At 45.0% G+C, this 23,290-nt stretch overlaps 1 protein-coding gene across 2 annotated transcripts in view; it reads left to right on the plus strand.

Annotated features, from left to right (window-relative positions):
- pcyt1aa (phosphate cytidylyltransferase 1A, choline a) overlaps nucleotides 1–23,290 on the plus strand; it is a 57,970-nt gene that overhangs the window by 23,153 nt on the left and 11,527 nt on the right. For both annotated transcript variants that reach the window (XM_072572140.1, XM_072572141.1), the window contains exons 3-7: nucleotides 253–352; nucleotides 1,978–2,094; nucleotides 10,715–10,866; nucleotides 14,389–14,467; nucleotides 22,686–22,828. In XM_072572140.1, coding sequence (XP_072428241.1) covers nucleotides 253–352; nucleotides 1,978–2,094; nucleotides 10,715–10,866; nucleotides 14,389–14,467; nucleotides 22,686–22,828 — 591 coding nt within the window. The remainder of the gene's footprint in view (nucleotides 1–252; nucleotides 353–1,977; nucleotides 2,095–10,714; nucleotides 10,867–14,388; nucleotides 14,468–22,685; nucleotides 22,829–23,290) is intronic.

The following is a 23,290-nucleotide window of genomic DNA, read 5'->3' on the forward strand; positions in this document are numbered from 1 at the left end:
CTTTTTTGCTGCTTGGCACTGCTAATGATTGGCTGACAGGAGGGCAGCTCCCACAGTTTCTTGTCTGGCTGCATCTTGATGGTGTTCCTGAGAGTGATGGTTTTGCGGAGTTGACTCTTAGTGGATTCAAGTAATGGAGTCCCTTTCTTTGGGCAATTCCCTGGGGTCCTGAAGGCCAGTTAGTTAATTCTAATTCCTGAAGTGGAGTCCTGCCAGTGACCGGGTTCCCCCTCTGCACTGTTTCCATTGCAGACCCTCTCGCAGCCGGCACCCTTTGCAGACGAGAATGGAGTGAAGAGCAGCAAGCCATATGAACGTGTGACATTGGAAGAAGCAAAGATTGGGACTCCCCGTGAGTATGGAAAGCACTGCCATTGTCCACAGCTTGCTGCCCTCTCTTTCCTTCACCAAAATATACTTTGTGGAAGAATAAGGCGGGAGGGGGAAGTTGTCTAATTTAAAGCATAGACTGCTCCTGGAATAATTCCATTTATTCTGGACGCCAGACCCCAGGAACAATAACCTGACTGTGGAGAATATGTCGCAGATTCACTAAAATAGTGCTGGGGCTAAAAGGATTGCATTATGACCATAGGTTGCACAGATGTGATTGCATTCTCTTAAATAGAGAAGGGATGATGATCAAATTGACACAGTGAAGGGAATGGAGGGATTCAATAGGGTACATGAAAAATCATTTTCTGTGATGGCTGGAGCTCAGTGCAAGGGGACATAAACCCAAAGCCTTTTCAATGGTGATGGCAGAAAATACTTTTTGATAAAAAGTTTTGGAAACACCACCTCAGAAAACTGTTGAAACTGTGAGTTAGATGATTGTTTCAGAAATGCAATTGAATTTTGGCAGATAAAAGTAATAAGGGGTATAAAATCATGGTCTCTTGTTCTTGTGTTATTCTGACCAGACTCTATGTCAAGCAATGGAGATTTGAGATGGGTAAGCAAACTTGCGAGGGAATTTTGATTTGGTAACGAGGCTGTGGGGATGCAGAGAGCTGTTGACTTTTTAGTTTAATGTACAGCAGCTCACCAGCACCGTCTTCAGGGTAATTAGGGATAGACAATGAATACTGGGCCTAGATTAGAGTGGTGCTGGAAAAGCACAAGAAGTCAGGCAGCGTCCGAGGAGCAGGAAAATTGACATTTCGGGCAAAAGCCCTTCATCAGGCAATAGAGCCTGATGAAGGGCTTTTGCCCGAAACGTCGCATTTTCCTGCTCCTCGGATGCTGCCTAACCTGCTGTGCTTTTCCAGCACCACTCTAATCTAGACTCTGGTTTCCAACATCTGCAGTCCTTCCTTTTACCTAATGAATACTGGGCTAACCAGCAATGCTCCCACTGTCTTAAATATTTTTTTAAAAATGTACTGGGAACCACCAAATGAAATAATTTTTTTTGTTCACTGATGGAGAAGTTGCAACATTTGTCAATCCCTTGGTCCAGTCGTGTAGTGGTTATGTTATCGGTCTAATAATTCCAAGGGAAGGGCAAAGGAGATCCAAGTTCATATTCCATCACAGCAACTTTTTATCAATTATTGTCATGAAACTGCAACACTGTCCTAATTAACAATTACGTCCGGCATCCTTGCTCAGTCAGGCCTATGTGGAGCTGAGAATCGCAATCAGTCATGCTGTTATTGAATGATGGAGAAGCACAAAGGGCCAAATGTCCTACTATTTGCTTCCTTTGTTCCTGTGCACCACTCCAAATCAGCAGCGAGTGCCCTCGGAAGTTTCACGAAGGCTGCTCACCACCACCACCTCAAAAGAGAAGAAGACTGGGCATCAAATGCTGGGTGTACTGATGGCATTCAGACTCCAAGAATCATATAGTGAAGAAACATAGTAGAAGGACACTTGGCCCATTCTGCACATACTGAGAATTAATGGAACCAGATGATGATGATGACAATAAGATGAAACACTGTGCAAATGAAAATCTCTCTTCTGCTTCAGTGGATCGTCCAGTTCGAGTGTATGCTGATGGAATCTTCGATCTGTTTCACTCGGGACATGCACGGGCCCTGATGCAGGCCAAGAGTCTTTTCCCAAACACTCATCTAATCGTAGGAGGTAAGGATTATCCTTGTGAATGTTTATTGTCTTATTAATACTTCTTACTGATTGACTTATATTGGAAAAAGGGGTCCTCCTTAAAACTAAATTATTTTTGTACTTTTTAACTTGGAATTTTCTGTGTGACCTGAGTGTTACAGTAGTAACTAGCCTCTGTAAGTACAAAGGGAACTCTAGTATATAGAAACAAAGGGTAGGTGATAAGAATCACTGTGGTATATCTAATGCCAAAGATTTATTGGGCATAACGCTACCCTATTACCATTATTGTTTGAGGAAATATGTTTTGTTCTTAGAATGCTAAACTAACCCTGACATGATGGTAGGCAAGACGTCAAAGGCCAATCTCTGGCATCATGTATACCTAACAAAAGCAAACGTTGCTGGAGAAACTCAGCAGGTCTGGCAGCATCTGTTGAGAGAAAGCAGAGTTAAAAGTTTGGATCCTGTGATCCTTCAAATCACAGGACCCGACCTGTTACCTCTACTTTGGCTCCACAGATGCTGTCAGACCTGCTGAGTTTCTCCAGCAATTTCTGTTTTTGTTTTAGATTTCTAGCATTCGCAGTATTTTGCATTTATGTAAGGTCTTGAGAGGCCTTGACATGTTGCCTGTCAAATGGATATGTCCCGCTTTGAGGAGAATCTAGAACAAGGAGTCATAGAATCCCTACCGGGCAGAAATAGGCCATTCAGCCCATCAAGTCTACACCAACCCTTTTGATCAGCATCCCACCCAGACCCAATCCCCATAACCCTGCATATTCCCCATGGCTAATCCACCTAACCTGCATGGATACTGTGTGCAATCTAGCTTGGTCAGTCCACTGAACTTGCGCATCTTTTGGACTCTGGGAGGAAACTGGAGCACCTGCCGAAAACCCACAAGTCACTTTATAAAAATAGAGGAGCTCATTCAAGACAGAGATCAAGAGAATTTCTTTTTCCCCAGAAGGTCATGTGGCTTTGGAACTCTCTGAAAGGCAGAGAAGTAGAAACGTTGACGATTTTTAAGGTAGAGGTAGGTAGATCCTTGATGAGCAAGGGGGGTGTGACAAGTCACTGGTGGTAGGCAAGAAAATGGATTTGAGCTTGCAGCTGGGGTAGCCATGATTTTATCAGATGACAGAATGGGCTCGAGGGGCTGAATGACCTATTCCTCCTCATTTGCATGGAAAGTGGCAAATAATTTCCTGGAGCCTACATTCCTTTCTCAAACAATGCTGCAGAATACAACTTGTCTTTTGCTGAACCTAGGGGAGGTATGTAGCTATGCATATTTGAGCTGTCAAGTTTGCCAAACTATCAATGGTTGCACTTCAGAAAGTATGCACAACTGGGAAGTGCTTTGGGATGTGCTGGGGCAGTGAGAGATGTTATATATGTATATGTTCTCATTTCCTTTATGTTTATCTGGAGATGAATCAATATTGGCTGGAGTCACCCCTCTCAGGCTCGCATCCTTCCTGATGGATTCGGCAAATGGCTCTATGCAACACACAAACAAGGCGGGTGAGAGGGGGCATCCCTGCCTGACTCCAGATCTTACAGGGAAGCTATCTGATTCCCACCCATTGATTGAGACTGCACTGACAATGTTGGTGTAGAGCAGTCTGATCCAATTTCCGATTCCCTCCCCAAAGCCCATTTTGGAGAGGACATCCCTCATATATGTATGCGATATCCTGTCAAAGGCTTTCTCCTGGTCCAGGCTGATGAGGCAGGTGTCCACCCCCCTGTCCTGCACGTAGGCGATCGTATCCCTGAGGAGTGCGAGACTCTCAGAGATCTTCCTGCCCGGTACAGCACAGGTTTGGTCCGGGTGGATCACCGATCCCAGAGCAGACCTGACCCGGTTGGCGATGACCTTTGACAGGATTTTGTAGTCTGCATTTAACAGTGAGATCGGTCTCCAATTTCTAATTTCCTCCCTCTCCCCCTTCCGCTTGTAGACGAGGGTGATGATGCCTTTCCTCATGGATTCACTCATGGTACCTGCCCGGAGCATACTGACATACACCTCCAGCAGGTCCTGGCCGATCAAGTCCCAAAGAGCGGAATAAACCTCGACCGGTAAGCCGTCGCTTCCGGGAGTTTTATTCTTCTCGAAGGACTCGAGGGCCTTGGTCAGTTCATCCAGAGATAGCGGCTGGTCCAGCCTCTCTCGTGTTCCGTCATCTAGGACCTCCGTGATAGAGGACAGGAACGACTGGGAGGCCGCGCTGTCGGTCGGCTTCGAGTCATACAGGCTGGCGTAGAAGGATTTGCTGATCCTCATGACGTCAGCCTGAGATGACGTTACCGAGCCATCTTCTTTCTTCAGGCTGCTGAGCACCGAGCTCTCTTTGTGCACCTTCTGGAAGAAGAAACGTGAGCACGTCTCGTCCTGCTCCACCGAGCGGACCCTGGACCGGAAGATTATCCTGGAGGCCTCCGAGGCAAAGAGCGAGGCTTGCTGGCCCTTCACCTCCTTGAGGTCCTCCGTGACATCCACCCCCATCGTCTGCAGCAGGAGCAGGTTCTGCATACTTTCCTGGAGCTGGGACAGTTTTCCCCGCCTCTCTCTCGCCTCCTGGACACCTTTGAGGATAAAGAACCTCTTGATGTTCCCTTTTACCGTTTCCCACCAGTCCGCTGGAGACTCAAAGAGGGGCTTCACGGTTCTCCAACCTACGTAATCCCTCTTGAGCTCTTCGATGTTTTCCGGGGTCAACAGCTTAGTGTTCAGTTTCCACGTTCCCTTGCCCGCCCGCTGTTCGTCCTGTAGGTGACAGTCGGCCAGCAGGAGGCAGTGGTCAGAGAAGAACACCGGCTTGACGTCGGTGGATCTGACCGAGAGCGTTCGGGACACAAACAGGTAATCTATCCTTGAGCGGATAGACCCGTCTGCCCGTGACCAGGTGTATCTACGCTGCGCTCCGTCTGCAGGGGCGCTGAAGACGTCGTGCAGCTTGGCGTCTTTGACCGTTTCCATCAGGGCCCTGGACTGGAGGCCCTGCAGGTTAAGGCCTCCCTGTACATGGATGACGTCGCTGTTTTCTGCTCGGATCCGCTGTCCGTGCACAGACTCGTGTGCATCTGCGACCAGTTTGAACGGGCCTCGGGGGCCAAGGTAAACCGAGGCAAGAGCGAGGCCATGCTCTTCGGGAACTGGGCCGACCAATCCTCTATCCCCTTCACCGTCAGGACTGACCACCTGAAGGTGCTGGGTATTTGGTTCGGGGGGGCTGGGGCGTGCGCCAAGACCTGGGAGGAGCGGATCAGGAAGATGAGACAGAAACTAGGCAGATGGGGGCAACGGTCGCTCTCCATCGCGGGAAAAAACCTGGTCATCAGGTGTGAGGTACTCTCAGTATTGCTATATGTGGCACAGGTCTGGCCTATCCCCAGGACCTGTGCCGCCGCAGTCACCCGGGCCATCTTCCAATTCATTTGGAGATCAAAGATGGACCGGGTCCGAAGAGACTCTATGTACAAAGACCGGTGCAATGGGGGAAAAAACACGCCCAATGCCACCCTCACCCTGATGGCCACCTTTGTGTGTGGCTGCATCAAGCTGTGCGTGGATCCCCGGTACGCAAACACCAAGTGTCACTACGTACTGAGGTTCTACCTGTCCCCGGTGTTGCGAAGGATGGGCCTGGCCTCGCTGCCGCGGAACGCTCCGAGTAGTTGGACCGTTCCGTATCACCTGTCCTTCGTGGAGAAATTTATGAGGAAAAACACCTTTGACCACAAGTCCATCAGGAAGTGGTCAGCACGTAGCGTCCTTGAGACCCTTCGGGAAAAGGAGAGGGCGGATCCTGTCGAGCGGTTCCCTGAGCAGACTGTCAAAGCCATTTGGCAGAATGCCTCATCGCCAGAACTTTCCAACAAGCACCAAGACGTGGCTTGGCTGGTGGTGAGAAGGGCTCTGCCCGTGAGATCCTTTATGCACGCCCGGACTCTCTGCCGCACCGCACGCTGCCCTCGAAGTGGCTGCGGGGGGGACGAGACTGTCACACACCTCCTTCTGGAATGTGCCTATGCAGAGGAAGTCTGGAGAGGAATGCAGTGGTGCTTGTCGAGGTTCGTCCCGAGCAGCGCCGTGACGCGGGAGTCCGTGCTCTACGGCCTGTTCCCCGGGACTCACACCGAGACGAACATTAACTGCGCCTGGAGGATCATCAACTCGGTGAAGGACGCTCTCTGGGCGGTCCGAAACCTGTTGATCTTCCAGCTGAAGGAGTTGACCCCGACCGAGTGTTGCAGACTGGCACATTCCATGGTCCAAGACTACGTGTTGAGGGACGTGCTGAAGCTTGGGGCAGCTGCCGCCAAGGCGCGGTGGGGAAAGACCACCGTGTAAGATCGGCCTGCCGAAAGAAGAACAGGGGGCCCATACAGACGTTTTTTTGGGCTCTGCTGATGCCTCAGCCAAATATATGTATATATACAAGATTGAAAAAATGCACAGGATTGTAAAGGACAAGAATAAAGTCGAATCTGTGTTTGTAAATATGGACATATGTATGGCATGATCCAATGTACAGACCATCAAATCATTTATGAATAAAGTATATTTTTGAAATTAAAAAAAAAAAAAAATATTGGCTGGAGTCAGGCAGGGATGCCTTCTCTCTCCTGCCTTGTTTGTGTGCTGCATAGAGCCATTTGCCAAGTCCATCAGGAAGGATGCGAGCCTGAGAGGGGTGACTATTTCTGGCAGCGGGGGCCTGCTGGTTATGGCCTCCCTGTATAGGGATGACGTCGCCGTTTTCTGCTCGGATCCGCTGTCCGTGCACAGACTCATGTGCATCTGTGACCAGTTTGAACTGGCCTCGGGGGCCAAGGTAAACCGAGGCAAGAGCGAAGCCATGCTCTTCGGGAATTGGGCCGACCAATCCTCTATCCCCTTCACCTTCAGGACTGACCACCTGAAGGTGCTGGGTATTTGGTTAGGGGGGGCTGGGGCGTGCGCCAAGACCTGGGAGGAGCGGATCAGGAAGGTGAGACAGAAATTAGGCAGATGGGGGCAACGGTCGCTCTCCATCGCGGGAAAAAACCTGGTCATCAGGTGTGAGGTACTCTCAATATTGTTATATGTGCACAGGTCTGGCCTATCCCCAGAACCTGTGCCGCCGCAGTCACCTGGGCCATCTTCCACTTCATGTGGAGATCAAAGATGGACCGGGTCTGAGGAGGCACAATGTACAAAAACCGGTGCAATGGGGGAAAAAACACGCCCAATGCCACCCTCACCCTGATGGGCACCTTTGTGTGTGGCTGCATCAAGCTGTGCGTGGATCCCTGGCAAACACCAAGTGTCACTACATACTGAGGTTCTACCTGTCCCCAGTGTTGCGAAGGATGGGCCTGGCCTCGCTGCCGCGGATCGCTCCAAGTAGTTGGACCGTTCCGTACCACCTGTCCTTCGTGGAGAAGTTTATGAAGAAAAACACCTTTGACCACAAGTCCATCAGGAAGTGGTCAGGATGTAGTGTCCTTGAGACCCTTCGGGAAAAGGAGAGGGCGGATCCTGTCGAGCGGTTCCCTGAGCAGACTGTCAAAGCCATTTGGCAGAATGCCTCATCGCCAGAACTTTCCAACAAGCACCAAGACGTTACTTGACTGGTGGTGAGAAGGGCTCTGCCTGTGAGATCCTTTATGCATGCCCAGACTCTCTGCCGCACCGCACGCTGCCCTCGAAGCGGCTGCAGGGGGGACGAGACTGTCACACACCTCCTTCTGGAATGTGCCTACGCAGAGGAAGTCTGGAGAGGAATGCAGTGGTATTTGTCGAGGTCCATCCCGAGCAGCGCTGTGACGCAGGACTCCTTGCTCTACGGCCTGTTCTCCGGGACGCACACCGAGGTGAACATCACCTGCGCCTGGAGGATCATCATCTCGGTGAAGGACACTCTCTGGGTGGTCTGAAACCTGTTGATCTTCCAGCTGAAGGAGTTGACCCCGACTGAGTTTTGCGGACTGGCACATTCCCAGGTCCAGGACTACTTGTTGAGGGACGCGCTGAAGCTTGGGGCAGCTGCCGCCAAGGTGTGGTGGGTGAAGACCACCATGTAACATCTGCCTGCCTAAGAAGAACAGGGGGCCCACGCAGTCATTTGGGCTCTGCTGGCACCTCAGCTCAAAATGTACTCATACCAACCTATAAATAGGAATGATTACTCTGTTTCGATATGCAAAGAAATAGAATGTATGGCATGTCCAGTGTATAGATCAAAGTATTTATGAATAAAGTATATTTTTGAAATAAAAAAAAATATTGGCTGGAATGAGGAGTCCAGCTGAAGGTTCACTTGCTTTGGTTCTTGCTTTTGGCGTTTGGCATTCAGCAGCAGTCTGGAGAAAAGAAATTAAAAACATTATGTTTCTATGTCAGCAGCGTCAATTTGCAGTGTAGCTCTCTCCCACCTAAGATGGAAGCTTGTGAGTTCGTAATCCAGGTAAACTCTCCAGTACTTAGGGAAGTGCAGCACTGTCTGATGTGCCATCTTTGTTATGAGGTCTTAGACCAGGAATCTAATTGCCTCCTTAGGTGGATGTAAATGATCACATGGCCTGGATTTTGAAGAAGGATCGGGGATTCTCCCTTATGTCCCGGCTAATAAGCATCCCACTACCAATCTCACTTAAACAGTTATTTGGTCATTATCACATTGCTGCCCTGGGAACTTGCTGTATGCAAATTGGTTGTATGTTTCCTAATTACATTAGTGGCCACACTTCAGAAGGTACAAAATTGCCTATTAAAGTACTTTAATTTCCTGGCGTTGTCTTGGATGCTGAATGGTCTATTTTAATTTTCCAATATTATCTGTTTCTGATTCATTAACAATTGGAATTTGTCTTTTCAGCACTAGTCGAAGGAAATGGGGTTGGCTGACCAGGAAATTTAGTCTGACCCTTCAATCTCTTCAATGTTTCAGTCTCTTTACCATCTAATATAGTGATGGGGAGAGACTATAGAAGCTGGGGCTGTTTTCCTGACAGCAAAGAAAGCTAAGAGGAGATTGAATTGAATTGATTTAATTTGATTTGATTTGATTTGTTGCCATGTGTACCTAAGTACAGTGAAAATCTTTGTTTATGAGCAACACAGGCAGATCATAGTAAGCAAGAATATACAGATCCTAGGGTCGGGAGAAAAAAATGATTAGAGGCATAACATTATGTCGCACAGTGTGTGTGCTAGGCAAGATCAGCATTATTTGCAATTAGACATTCCCTTCATCAGTCTAATAACAGCCAGGAAGAAGCTATTCCTGAACCTGCTAGTGTGAGAGCATGTGTGAGTTCAAGCTTCTGTATTTTCTGCCTGATGGAAGGAGTTGCAGGAGATGTTTACCGGGGTGCAATGGGTCTTTGATGATGTTGGCAGCCTTTCTGTGCCAATGAATCATGTAAATGGAGTCCCTGGAAGGAAGGTTAGCTTCGGTGATGGTCTGGGCTGTGCACACAACCTTCTGTAGTTTCTTACAGTCCTGGGCAGGGCACTTGCCATACCAGGCCGGTATGCTTTCAATGGTGCATCAGTAAAAGTTGGAGAGGGCCCTTACGGACATGCCGAATTTCCTGAGCTGCCTGAGGAAGAAGATGCATTGCTTTGCCGCCTTGACCATCACATTTGCATGGGGAGTCCAGAACAGGTGGTTGGTTATCATCACTCTTAGGAACATTAGAAGCTGAAGGGTTTTGATAGAGTTGATGGGTCGAAGCTGGTTTCACAGGCAGGAGGAGATCGGTAATCAGATATCGAACATTTAATGTTAATTGGCAAAAGATCCCAGGAGAAAATTTTTAAAAATTAATCAAAAAACACTTCTTCTGATTATCTCTAAAACGAATCTCAGGAATTAATTCTCCAGTTACTGTTACCTGCTTTGATGGCCTTGCTGGAAATTTGAGGCTCCTTTTGTTTGCAATGTAAAATGGGCGAAGGAAGCCTGGGTGGCCTTGACACTTGAAAGCTATACTAGAAATAGACTTATTCTCAATGAAACTGTCCATGCAGTAGGAGCATTATACCAAATCCATTTGTCCCAAAGCAGAAGTTGGCAGAAAATTGGGCAATTTATCATATGAGAACTGGCTGCCCTTCTAGAACAGAAGAAAGCATGGGATTAAAAAGACTGTTCTTGGGTTGTTGCCAGAGGATGCACTCAGCTAGAGTTGTACGAGCACCCAGAACCTGACTTCATTGCTGCACTTTAAGATCAGCATTTCCCTTGGTCCTTGGCTCTCTGCCCCATTATGGGTAATCTAAAATCTTGGGAAAATCCTAAATGTGGTCTGGCCTATTTCCCAAGGGTGCTGGATTTTGGAAACTGAATTGAGAGAAAAGTTAGGCTGTTCTGGATTGCAAGTTGGATTAGAAGCTGTAGTCTCAGGATACTGCTTGAACTTTCTAGTGCCAACACTTGGATTTGACTAATTTAATACCACAGTGGTACTTGAACTTGTGGTTTCTGGGTTTCCGGTCCAACGTCCTCTGATACCTTACCTGGAATAAGCATTCCAGATTTTTGAGCAGAGTTCAGGTGAGTTAGCACGCTGAGGCCAAGCTTGAAGCTTTAAGCAGCCTAACTGAACCTTGTCTTCTTCTCACCTTTTGCAGTGTGCAATGATGACCTGACCCACCAGTTCAAAGGCTTCACGGTAATGAACGAGGCTGAGCGGTATGATGCAGTCAGGCACTGCCGCTACGTTGATGAGGTTGTGAGAAATGCACCCTGGTCCCTTTCGGCTGAGTTCCTGGAGATGCACAGGGTAAGGTTTATTTTTAATTCAACTGGAATGCTGTCTGTCTCAGGAAGTTCAAACTGGCTTAAAGCACAATTCAGCAGCAGTTTATCAAAGTGACTAGTTATTGCTAACAACGATGAGCTGTTTCATCTCGTCCAGAACACTGCAACTAGAGGACGCTGCTGGCATGTGTAAGCAAATCAATATCTAACCTGTCCATTATCAGTTCCCTGCAAGTGGAAAGGGCGGCCAGGGTGAAGAGATGGTGGCATGATGATAGTGTCACTGGATTAGTAGTTCCTGGGGCATTGGGTTCAAATCCAACCACAGCAGCTGCTGGAGTTTAAATTCAATGAATCAAGTCTGGGATTAGAAGCCATTTCAGTCATTGCAACTGTGAAACTATCATCTATTGTCATAAGATCCCATCTGATTCACTAATGTCCTTCAGGGAAGTACTTGTAACTCCAGACCATATATTTGGCTTGGGTGTCAATGGCTGGGCCAGCATTTCTTGCCCGTCCGTAATTGTCTTTGAGAAGGTGATGGTGACCTGCCTCCTTGAATCTTATGGTCCACAGTACCATTGGTAAGGAAGTTTCAGGAATTTGAACTAACAACACTAAAGGAACAACAATATATTTCTAGGTGGTAGAGGTATGACAAGAGCTGTTGTATGAGACTGTGTAAATAACTATTGTGCATCATGTAGATGTCATGATGTGTCAGTGGTGGTAGGGGTACCATTTATTTTGTCCTGGATTGTGTCAAGCTTCGTGATCATTTTTGCGACTCCATCAATCCAGGCAATTGGGGAGAATTCCATCACAGTCCTGCATGTGCCTTTAGATAGTGGAAAGACTTCAGGGAGTTAGGAGGCGAGTTACTCACCGCAATATTCCCAGCCTCTGACCAACTATCTGTACGGCTGGTTCAATTCAGTTTCTAGTTTGTGGAAACTCCAGCATGGGGGGAGGGTTGTGTGTGTGCTTTAGTGATGCTGGTGCAATTGAATGTCAAGCTGCGATGGTTAGACTTTCTCTTGTTGGAGATGACTATTGCTTAGTACCTATGTGTGCGATATTATTCACCATTTATCAGCCCATGCCTGAATGCTGTATATGGATGTATGTTTCAAATTATGCTTCACATTGTGCTGTCGTCATTAAAACACTCCTCTTTGAAACTTATGATGGAAGGATGAGCTTGCAGAAGATGGCTATCCTGGCAGTAATGTCTTTGAATTAAGATTATTGAGCTCCAAAGAACACAGTCCTCTTCCCTTCTGCTTGGTATGACTTCAACCAAAGTAGTGTTTTCCCAATTTTCCACTGACTTTAGCTTTGCTAGGCCGCCTCATGCCTCTAGATATGCCAAACCACTTCACAGGTTTTGAAGTACTTTTGGAGTACGGTCACTGTTTTAGGGACTGAAGCAATCAGTTCTCTTAGTTGCTAAAAACCGAAATGTGATCATGACCAGATGATCTGTATTCGTAATTATGATGCTTGAGGAATGGAGTCATGGAGTCATAGAGATGTACAGCATGGAAACCCGTCTATGCTGACCAGGTATCCCAACCCACTCTAGTCCCACCTGCCAGCACCCGGCCTATATCCCTCCAAACCCTTCCTATTCATATACCCATCCAAAAGTTGCAATTGTACCAGCCTCCACCACTTCCACTAGCAGCTCATTCCATACACGTACCACCCTCTCTGCGTGAAAAAGTTGCCCCATAGGTCTCTCTTATATCTTTCCCCTCTCACCCTAAACCTATGCCCTCTAGTTCTGGACTCCCCGAACCCAGGGAAAAGACTTTGTCTATTTATCCTATCCATGCCCTCCATAATTTTCTGAACCTCTATAAAGTCACCCCTCAGCCTCCGACGCTCCAGGGAAAACAGCCCCAGCCTGTTCACCCTCTCACTGTAGCTCAGATCCTCCAACCCTGGCAACATTCTTGTAAATCTTTTCTGAACCCTTTCAAGTTTCACAACATCTTTCCGATGGGTAGGAGACCAGAATTGCATGCAATATTCCAACAGTAGCCTAACCAATGTCCTGTACAGCTGCAACATGACCTCCCAACTCCTGTACTCAATACTCTGACCAATAAAGGAAAGCATACCAAACGCCGCCTTCACTATCCTATCTACCTCGACTCCACTTTCAAGGAGCTATGAACCTGCACTCCAAGGTCTCTTTGTTCAGCAACACTCCCTAGTACCTTACTATTAAGTGTATAAGTCCTGCTAAGATTTGTTTTCCCAAAATGCAGCACCTCGCATTTATCTGAATTAAACTCCATCTGCCACTTCTCAGCCCTTTGGCCCATCTGGTCCAGATCCTGTTGTAATCTCTTCACTGTCCATTACACCTCCAATTTTGGTGTCATCTGCAAACTTACTAACTGTACCTCTTATGCTCACATCCAAATCTTTTATGTAAATGACAAAAAGTAGAGGACCCAGCACCGATCCTTGTGGCACTCCACTGGTCACAGGCCTCCAGTCTGAAAAACAACCCTCCACCACCACCCTCTGTCTTCTACCTTTGAATAAATGTTGTCCAAGGAGTCTTATCTCCTCGTTATTCGTTCACAAGACATCTTGATAGCAGGAGATTCAACAATGGTAATGCTGTTGAATGTCAAAAGGTGATTACCTCATTGTCTTAATGGCGTGAGTGTTACTTGTCACCTACAGGACTAAGATTGAATGTTGTCTAGATCTTGCTACATTTGAATGCTGACTGATTCAGTAGCTGAGAAGTTGTAAGTGGTGCTTAACATTATGCTGTCATCTATGAACATCCCCTCTTCTGACTGTATGGCGGAGATGAAGTTATTTAATGAAGCAGTGGTGATGGTTAGGCCCAGGACAGTACCTTGGAGATCTCTTGCAGGGATGTTCTTGAATTGAAACGATTGACTTCCAGTGACCATCAGCACCATTAATTGTGTTAGGTATGACTCCAACCAGCGGAGAGTTTCCCTTTTTGATGAAGACTTCAGTTTTCAGACTAGTGCAATAGCATTTTCACATTCATGTTTCACAGAGGACAGTCAGAGCCTTGGTTTAACACTGATCTGAAATATAGCTTTTCTGATAGCATACTGTCAGTAGTCTTGACTTAGATTTTTGTGCTCAAGTTTTGCGTGGATTAAACTCTCAACCACTTTACTCTGAGATTTATAAAGGCAACTCCTCAAGTTGTCACACTGGAATAGCAGCCAGTTCACATGCTCAATGAAATGAACCCAACATAAGGTATTGCATTGTCAGAGTCCGTGCCAAAACTAGCAGTGTGGCACTCTCGTGTAATTACAATGTGACAGGTCGATGTAGATAGTTGCAGTGATGAATATTAAAGTAGGAAGTTGTAATGAAAGAAGCTGACACAGTATGTGACAAAAAAAAAATAGAAAATAAGGCCCTAAGGTCAGCAAATGCTCATGTACATGAGTGGGAACTATTAGATGCTACAAGAAGTTCTGAAGTGTATTTTTTGATATCAGACTTTTAAAGTTTTTTTCTGTTGCAGATAGACTTTGTGGCTCATGATGACATCCCATATTCCTCCGCAGGAAGTGATGATGTTTACAAACACATTAAAGACGCAGGTATGTATATAGAACATATAACAGTACAGTACAGCACAGTCCAGGCCCTTCGGCCCTTAATGTTGTGCTGACCTTTTATCCTCCTCTAAGATCAAACTAACCTACATACCCTTCATTTTACTATCATTCATGTGCTACCCAAGAGCCACTTAAGTGTCCCTAATGTATCTGACTCTACTATTATGGCTGGCAGTGCATTCCACGCACCCACCACTCAGAAGAACCTACTTCTGACATCTCCCTTAAACCTTCCTCCAATCACCTTAAAATTATGCCCCCTTGTGATAGCTATTTCTGCCTTGGGAAAATGTCTCTGACTATTCATTCTATCTATGCCTCTCATCATCTTGTACACTTCTATCAAGACGCCTCTCATCCTTCTTCACTCAGTGAGAAAAGCCTTTGCTCCCTGAATCTTTCTTCATAGCACATGCCGTCCAGTCCAGGCAGCATCCTGGCAAATCTCCTCTGCACCGTCTGTAAACTTCCATGTCCTTCCTATGACAAGAACTGAACACAGTATTCCAAGTGTGGTCTAACCAGGGCTCTATAGACCTGCACAATAACCTCACAACTCTTAAACTCAATCCCCCTGCTAATGAAAGCCAGCACACCATATGCCTTCTTTACCCTATCAACTTGGGTGGCAACTTTGAGGGATTTCTGAACATGGACCCCAAGATCTCTCTGTTCCTCCACACTGCCAAGAATCCTGCCTTTAACCCTGTATTCTGCATTTAAATGTGACCTTCCAGAATGAATCACTTCACACTTTTCCAGACTGAACTCTATCTGCCACTTATCAGCCCAGTTCTGCATCTTGTCCAATCCTCTTCAATAATTTGCCCACCACAGATGTAAGACTGACTGGTCTGTAATTCCCAGGGTTATCCCTATTCCCTTTCTTGACAAGGGAATAACATTTGCCACCCTCCAATCACCTGGAACCACGCCAAGGACGCAAAGATCATCGGCAAAGGCTCAGCAATCTCTTCCCTCGCACCTTGGATATATCCTGTCTGGTCCAAGGGACTTATATATCCTTTTTAAAACATTTTCAGCATATTCTTCTTCTTAACATCAAAGTATTTGAGCATATCAACCTGTTTCATACTGTCCTCACAAACGACAAGGTCCCTCTCAGTCATGAATACTGAAGCAAAGTACTCATTAAGGACATCCCCTACCTCCTCCGACTCCAGGCACAAGGTCCTCCCCACTATCCCTGATCAGTCCTATCCTTCACTCTGGCCATCCTCTTGTTCTTCACAAAAGTGTAGAACACCTTAGGGTTTTCCTTAATCCTGCACGCTAAAGCTTTCTCGTGCCCCCTTCTAGCTCTCCTAATTCCATTCTTCAATTCCTTCCTGGCTACCTTGTAATCCTCTAGAGCCCTGTATGATCCTTGCTTCCTCAAGCTTAATTAAACTTCCTTCTTCCTCTTGACTAGATGTTCTACATCCCTTGTCACCCAAGGTTCCTTCGCTCTAAAATCCCTTCCTTGCCTCTGTTGGACAAATCTATCCAGCAATATCAGCAAGTGCTCCCTAAACAATCTCCACATTTCTGTCATGCATTTTCCTGAGTACATCAATTCCCAATTTAGGCATCCCAGTTCCTGCCAAACAGCATTGTCATTCCCCCTCCCCTAATTAAATACTTCCCCTACCTTTTGTTGCTGAGACTGTGTTCATTGGGTACCCATTCTTTCTAAATACAAACCCAAACAAGCAGACAAAACACGTCCAGAAACCCTAGCCACTCTCCCCTACATTAAAGACATCTTGAAATGACTGCCAGAGTACTCAGATGCCTTGGCATCATGGTAGCCCACAAACCCACTAACACACTAAAATAGCAGCTAATGAACTTGAACTTGATACAGACAATGAGCAAAACTAACGTCATTTACAAAATACCGGGCAAGGACTGTGACAAACAGGCAGAAAACTAGCCACCAGGATACATGAACACCAACTAACCACAAAAAGTTTTGACCCTCTCTCACGAACATCCTCATATACGGATGAGGAAGGAAACCACTTTGACTGGGACAATACATCATTCCTAGGACAAGCCAAACAAAGACATGCATGATAATTCCTAGAAGCATGGCATTCCAACTGGATCTCTATCAATAAACACATCAAGTTAGACCCCATCTACCTCCCCTCCCCCCTACTTTTGAGAAAAGGAACAGGAAGTGACTTCACCACAGGAAATAGCATCACCACAGGAAATGACATCACCAACCCAAACATATAAATAGAAAGCAGCAATTTTCAGCATTGCTTTGCATGTGGTCCACTGAAGATGTTACCTAGTCAGGTAACGAAATATCTGGAAATATCTTAGAGAGCAAACCTACATCAAAACTTCAACTTGAGCTACAAACCTTCTCAAAATTCACTTCCTCTACCGTATGTTTCTATTTCTCTCCATGAGTATAGTAAATGTCAGAGAGTTGTGATCACTATTACTGAAATGCTCTCCCACTGAGAATTCTGAGACCTGGCCTGGTTTGTTGCCAAGCACCATATCTAATATGGCTTCCCCTCTAGTTGGCCAATCTACATATTGTGTCAGGAATCCTTCCTGGACACGCAGACAAAAATTGCTCCATCCAAACTATTTGAATAAGGAGGCTCCAATCAATATTAGGGAAGTTAAAGTCACCCATAACAACAACCTTGTTACTTCTGCACTTTGCCAAAATCTTCCTCCCAATCTGCTCCTCTCTGTCTCTGTTGCTATTGGGGGGGTCTGTAGAAAACTTCCAATAAAATGACTGCTCTTTTCCTGTTGGTTTGAAGATAGGTGGCTCTCCAGCTTCAGGACATTAGGACTTGTAATAGGCCATTTGACCCCTTGAGCATACTCCACCATTTGATAAAGAAATGACTGATTTGAGTGTAGTCTCTACTCTCCTGGTTTATGAACATACGTATGAGGTGTATTCGGAGAGCATTTGGCCCCTAGAACCTGCTCTGCTATTTGATAATGTCAGGCTGCTCTCACTGTGACTTCTATTTTCTTGTCTGTCCCTTGTATCTCTTCACTCCCTTGTCAGACAAAAATCTGTGTAATCTACATTTGAAATTATTCGAAGAACCTTTCTAAACTGTTCTCTGAGCAAGCCAATTTCATAAAGTGGCAACTGTTGTAGAGAAAAAAATGGCTTCACTCTGTATTAAATGGGGTTCCCTTGTTCTTAAGATGCATTCCCTAGTTCTAATCTTGCCCACAAGAGAAAACGTTTCAGTATCTACCCTGTCAATTTTCTCCAAGTTATTAATGTTTAATTAGATTGCTTTTCATTTCATCTAATCTCCAACTGATAATGCCTAGCCCGTCCACCCTTTCATCAGACAACTCACCCATCCCAGGGATGGCTTAAGTGAACCTTCTCTGCACTACTAATGCAATTGTATTCTTTCTGAAATAAGGAGACTGTATGCTATTCCCAAGGTGATGTCGTTGCCTTGTGCAGCAAGAGCCAAACTTCCATAATTTCAGAAACATAAAACATTAGAGCCAGAGTAGGCCATTCAGCCCTTTGAGTTTGCTTCGACATTCAGTGCAATCATGGTGGATCATCCAACTCCCATCAGTCTTCCTGCTTTCTTTCATACCCTTTGATTCCGTTAGCCCCAAGAACTATATCTGACTCCTTCTTGAAAACATTCAATGTTTTGGCCTTAAGGACTCATGGCAGAAAATTTCACAGGCTCACCACTTTCTAGGTGAAGATATTTCTCTTGTCTCAGCCCTATTTGGCCTACCTCGTTTCCTTAGACTCTGACCCCTGGTTCTGCAATCCCCGGTCATTGGGAACATGGTGTCTCATCCTCTTAAAATTTTATAGGTTTCTTTTCAGATCCCTCCTCATTCTTCTGAAGTGAATATGTTCCTCATGTACTGCATTCCATTCTCCTTGCATGAACAGTAACATTGCAGCTGTCTTCCTAATTACTTGCTGCACTGACATATGCACTTGTTGAGATTCATGTACCAGGAAACCTGGATTCCTATGTCCCACAGAGTTCTGAAATCTCTCTCCATTTAAATAATATGCTGCTTTTCATTCACAGCTGCCAAAATGGATAAGTCCTACATTATAATGAATCTGCCAAACTTTTGCTAACTCACTCAACCTATCTATATTCCTTTGCAATCTCCTTGTATTCTTGTCAAAAATTATTTTCCAATTTATCTTTGTCACATCAGCACGTTTAGCAACTGTACATTTGGTTCCTTCATCCAAATCATTGATATACCATATATACTCATGTAAAAGTCAAATTTTGTAGACTTTTTTATGGGGTTGACTATTACAAGGATACTGCTATTGAGGGGCTGAAATTGACGCTACAGTCCACAATACAGAATTATTAGCAAAAGTTCATTTAATCTTTAAACAAATAAAGGAAAAAAAAACAGACCGAATTACCGTAGTATGATTATATTCCATGAGTGCTGCAGGGGAACTGAGCTCAGCTGAGCTGTACCCAAAGGGAGTTTGCCACCTGAATCCTAAACTTTCGCAGCAAATTGGTATGAATTGTACATCAAAACACATAATAACACAAAAAAACATTTCCCCACTGTAACATTAATGTACAGGATAATACCTTGAATCAAATGTTGATCTGTTATTTAAAAGTTGACCCTCTATTTTTGGCCAAAAATCTGGAATTTTTAGATATGTAAAAGTCAACCCTTGTTCTTCACAGATCAACATTTGATTCAAGGTATTATCCTGTACATTAATGTTACAGTGAGGAAATGATTTTGTTGTGTTATTATATCTGTTCAATGCACCTACTCTTTTCATATTTCCCATTATTAATTTCCAGACACATTCTGCAGGATGAATGCTCTCTTGAATTTGTTTTTGCCTTTTCAACAAGCTAGAAACTCCTTAATATATATTTTTGTTACTCGCTAGCTTTCTCTTGAACCCATAGAGAAATCCAGATATTTCTGGACCTGTTCGCCGAGCTGGGAATTTGTCTTGCAAACGTTTCATCCCCTGTCTAGGTGACATCCTCAGTTTTTTTTTACGTCATTTTTTGACTTTTTTTAATGTGCTGTCCATTTCTCTAACCTGCCACTAATTTTCATTGAATTGTACACTTTTCCTTTTAATTTGTTCCTGTATTTAACTTCCATAGATGGTAATGGGTGGTTCATCTTTTTCCTTGAGTCTTTCTCACTGGAAGGTATGTTTGCTGTGTATGAAATATCTGTAAATGTCTGCAACTGCATCTTTTCTGACCTATCCTTAACCTAATTTTCTAGTTCACTTCAGTCAGCTTTATCTTTATACTCTCAGTTACTTTAATTTAAATTTGAAATGCTCTGGACTCAATTTTCTCATCCTCAAATTGAATCTGAAATTGTTATGGTCACTATGACCCAAACATGCCATTGCTAAAAAGTCTTAAATTAATCCTGTTTCATTGCATATGACTAGGTCAAGAGTAGCCTGTTCCCTGGCTGTAGAATGAACTGTTCTATATAATTGTCCTGAAAATTCTTACTATCTGTTTTCGTGTTTCTTAGTAGCTTTCTCTTGTATTTTAATTCTCCTTTATTAGTCAGTCTTTTGATTTTGTTTTGACAGTGTTCAATTTTCTGACCTATGAGTTCAACTTCCAGCCTAATTTTGCCAATCTGATTCAACCAAACTATTTGTAGATTGGAAAAGAAAATTCCCAAAGATATTTCTGGACCTGTTCGCCGAGCTGGGAATTTGTCTTGCAAACGTTTCATCCCCTGTCTAGGTGACATCCTCAGTGCTTGGGAGCCTCCTGTGAAGCGCTTCTGTGATGTTTCCTCCGGCATTTATAGTGGCTTGTCTCTGCCGCTTCCGGTTGTCAGTTCCAGCTGTCCACTGCAGTGGCTGGTATATTGGGTCCAGGTCGATGTGTTTGCTGATAGAGTCTGTGGATGAGTGCCATCAACAAACACATCGACCTGGACCCAATATACCGGCCACTACAGCTGGAACTGACAACCGGAAGCGGCAGAGACAGGCCACTATAAATGCCGGAGGAAATAGCACAGAAGCGCTTCACAGGAGGCTTCCAAGCACTGAGGATGTCACCTAGACAGGGGACGAAACGTTTGCAAGACAAATTCCCAGCTCGGCGAACAGAAGCACAACAACGAGCACCCAAGCTACAAATCTTCTCCCAAACTTTGAATATTTCTGGACCTTTCTCATAAGCCACTGTTTTTATTTTCTGTTCCCGAGTTGATTTACTGTTTGGATACCTATGACTACTCCCACCAATAACATCTTACCTTTGCTGTTTCTTATCTCTAACCTAATAAATTCTGCGCCTTGACCTTTAGAACTAAGGTTATGGCTTCTGCTGGTTTACTGTGATCTTTATACATGTAAGATAAGCATGATAGACCTTTAATTGTAATGCTGGAATTTGTTTCAAGCATTCCAAGGTCAGCATAGAAAGATACAGGGTAAATATTTCTCAGTACCAAATCTTACTGTACTGCTGTCGTGCTTTCTTAGTTCAAGTTGTCCACTATGGTGATTTGTTTGGATGGTCAGGGAGAAATTATTTCCTCTGGCTGGGGAATGCAGAGCAAAAACATAGCCTTAAAACGTTGCTTGAAATACATTTTAATGGCATAAAATCAGTACTCACTCAGAGAGTCAGTGCAGTCACTGGCCAAATGAGAAGGTGGTGGCCGAGTGGTATTATTGCTGTATTATTAATCCAGAGATCTAGGTAATGTTATGGGGACCTGAGTTCATGTCTCCACTATGGCAGATGGTGGATTTCAATAAAAATCTGGAATTAAGAGTCTAATAGCCATTATCAGTTGTCAGAAAAACCCATCTGATTCTTTAATGTTCTTCTTAGGGAAGGCAATCTGCGATCCTTCCTGGTCTGAACTATGTGCGAGTCCAGACCCACAGCAATGTGGCTGCCACTTAACTATCTTCTGGACAATTAGGACTGGTCAGCAACGCCCACATTCCATGAATGAATTTTTAAAAATCTATACTGCCCTCTGTACTGTTGATTATTTTTCTTATTGTGCATTATCCTACAGTAACATAACACCATAGACAGCAAAATGCCTTCTGTCTGACCAGGCCATCAAACCACAGTGTTCACTGGATGCATTTTAATTGCTAAATCTGAATCTTTGTTGTCTGACTCTTTCTGGAATTTGGTTCACGTTTTCTTGCCTCCACTGGTAACACTGCACTGGGTAAGCAGGATTGCCATTTCCAACTACCTCATCCTTGCTGAGTTAACCATTGTGTACACGACTCATGCAAGAGCAATCAAAAAGAGAGGGCCTGTTACTTGATGGTTAGGAACTTGAATCTTGTTGAAGTTGTCAAAGTTGTTCATCTTTTGTACGTCGGGACAAACACAGAAATGCTAAATTTCAAACAGCAGCAGTTTGTAGGAAGGGGCAATGGGTATTGATTGGTTGGCATGTTGACTGTTGGATAAGACATTGGACAGCTGGCACTGCCCCATGGCAATCTCGAAGCTTTACTAAAGAAGGCACAGGATTGAAAATGTTGCTTTTGTTTACAGAGGTCTATTCCTGCAGGTCTATGTATGTCTCAGCCAGTCAGATTTGGTTTGCGAGCTAGCCAGCACCTCTCTTCTTCTGCACTATAAGTTGCTGTGATTATTTGTTCGGAGTTCGCCTTGATGAGTGTAAGACTTTGATGACATGGCCCAGTTTTCAGCAATGTTCGAGCCTCGCAATTGTACAGATACTCAAGCAGTTGAATTATTTGACTGTTGTCAGCTGTGGCTCGTCTTACCTCTGAATCAGAAGGCCATGGCTTCGTGATGCATTTCAGAGAATGGAGTTCATAAACCAGACTGATTTTTCAGCATTTGTGCTGTCAGATTTTTTGATAAAATGTTAAACCAAGGCCCAGTCTGCCCTGTCAGGTCAATGTGAAGTATGCCATTTAAAGAGCAGGGGAATTATCTCTGTCCAATGCAGCAAAACAGATTATGTGATGTCACAATGATGTTTGTGGGAGCTTGCTGTGTAAAAATAGGCTGCTTTGTGTTCTCCATCTAATAAATGCACTTAGCCATAAAGGACTATAGGGGTTGTTTGAAGTGTTGAACAGTGTTTTTCAACTGGTACCAGGGAATATTTCAAGGTTGAATGATCTCCTAAACATTCTACTCTGTGTGACCTACAGGTATGTTTGCCCCAACTCAAAGAACAGAAGGAATCTCCACATCAGATATCATTACCAGAATTGTGCGGGATTATGACGTATACGTGCGCAGAAATCTCCAGCGTGGTTACACTGCCAAGGAGCTCAATGTCAGCTTTATAAATGTGAGTAGTCATTCCCGGAGAAGGGAATTCAGGCTCAGAGATTCATTCCCATGTTCCATGCTCACTTCTGGCATTGGCAGTAAGCTTTTTAATCATCAAGCTTTGGCTGTAAAGAACCACCTGAGTCTGTGAAGGACACCTGCCCTGCACCCGCCCCACCCCCCTCGCCCAAGTAGCCTCACCACTGCCTGCACTGGATCCACCAATGGAGCAGTTGCCACTATTTAGGCACCACCTCTTCATGGCTGGGCATGCTGTGCCAATGCTGCCATCGATACCGATGCCAGGTCTTGTGCTCCATTGACACCACCACCAGGAATCCCCAGCTCAATTGTTGGCTCAATAACGTCAGGAATTCCAGTTCCAGGCACACCACACTGCTACCATTGCAGCCAGGGCCTTGCCAACACTAGAAGACCTCGTTCCAGACTGATTGCAACCCAGGAGTCCCTGGCTCCACTA

This window comes from Chiloscyllium punctatum, chromosome 6 (genome assembly GCF_047496795.1).
Source record: "Chiloscyllium punctatum isolate Juve2018m chromosome 6, sChiPun1.3, whole genome shotgun sequence".
Taxonomy (NCBI): Eukaryota; Metazoa; Chordata; class Chondrichthyes; order Orectolobiformes; family Hemiscylliidae; genus Chiloscyllium; species Chiloscyllium punctatum.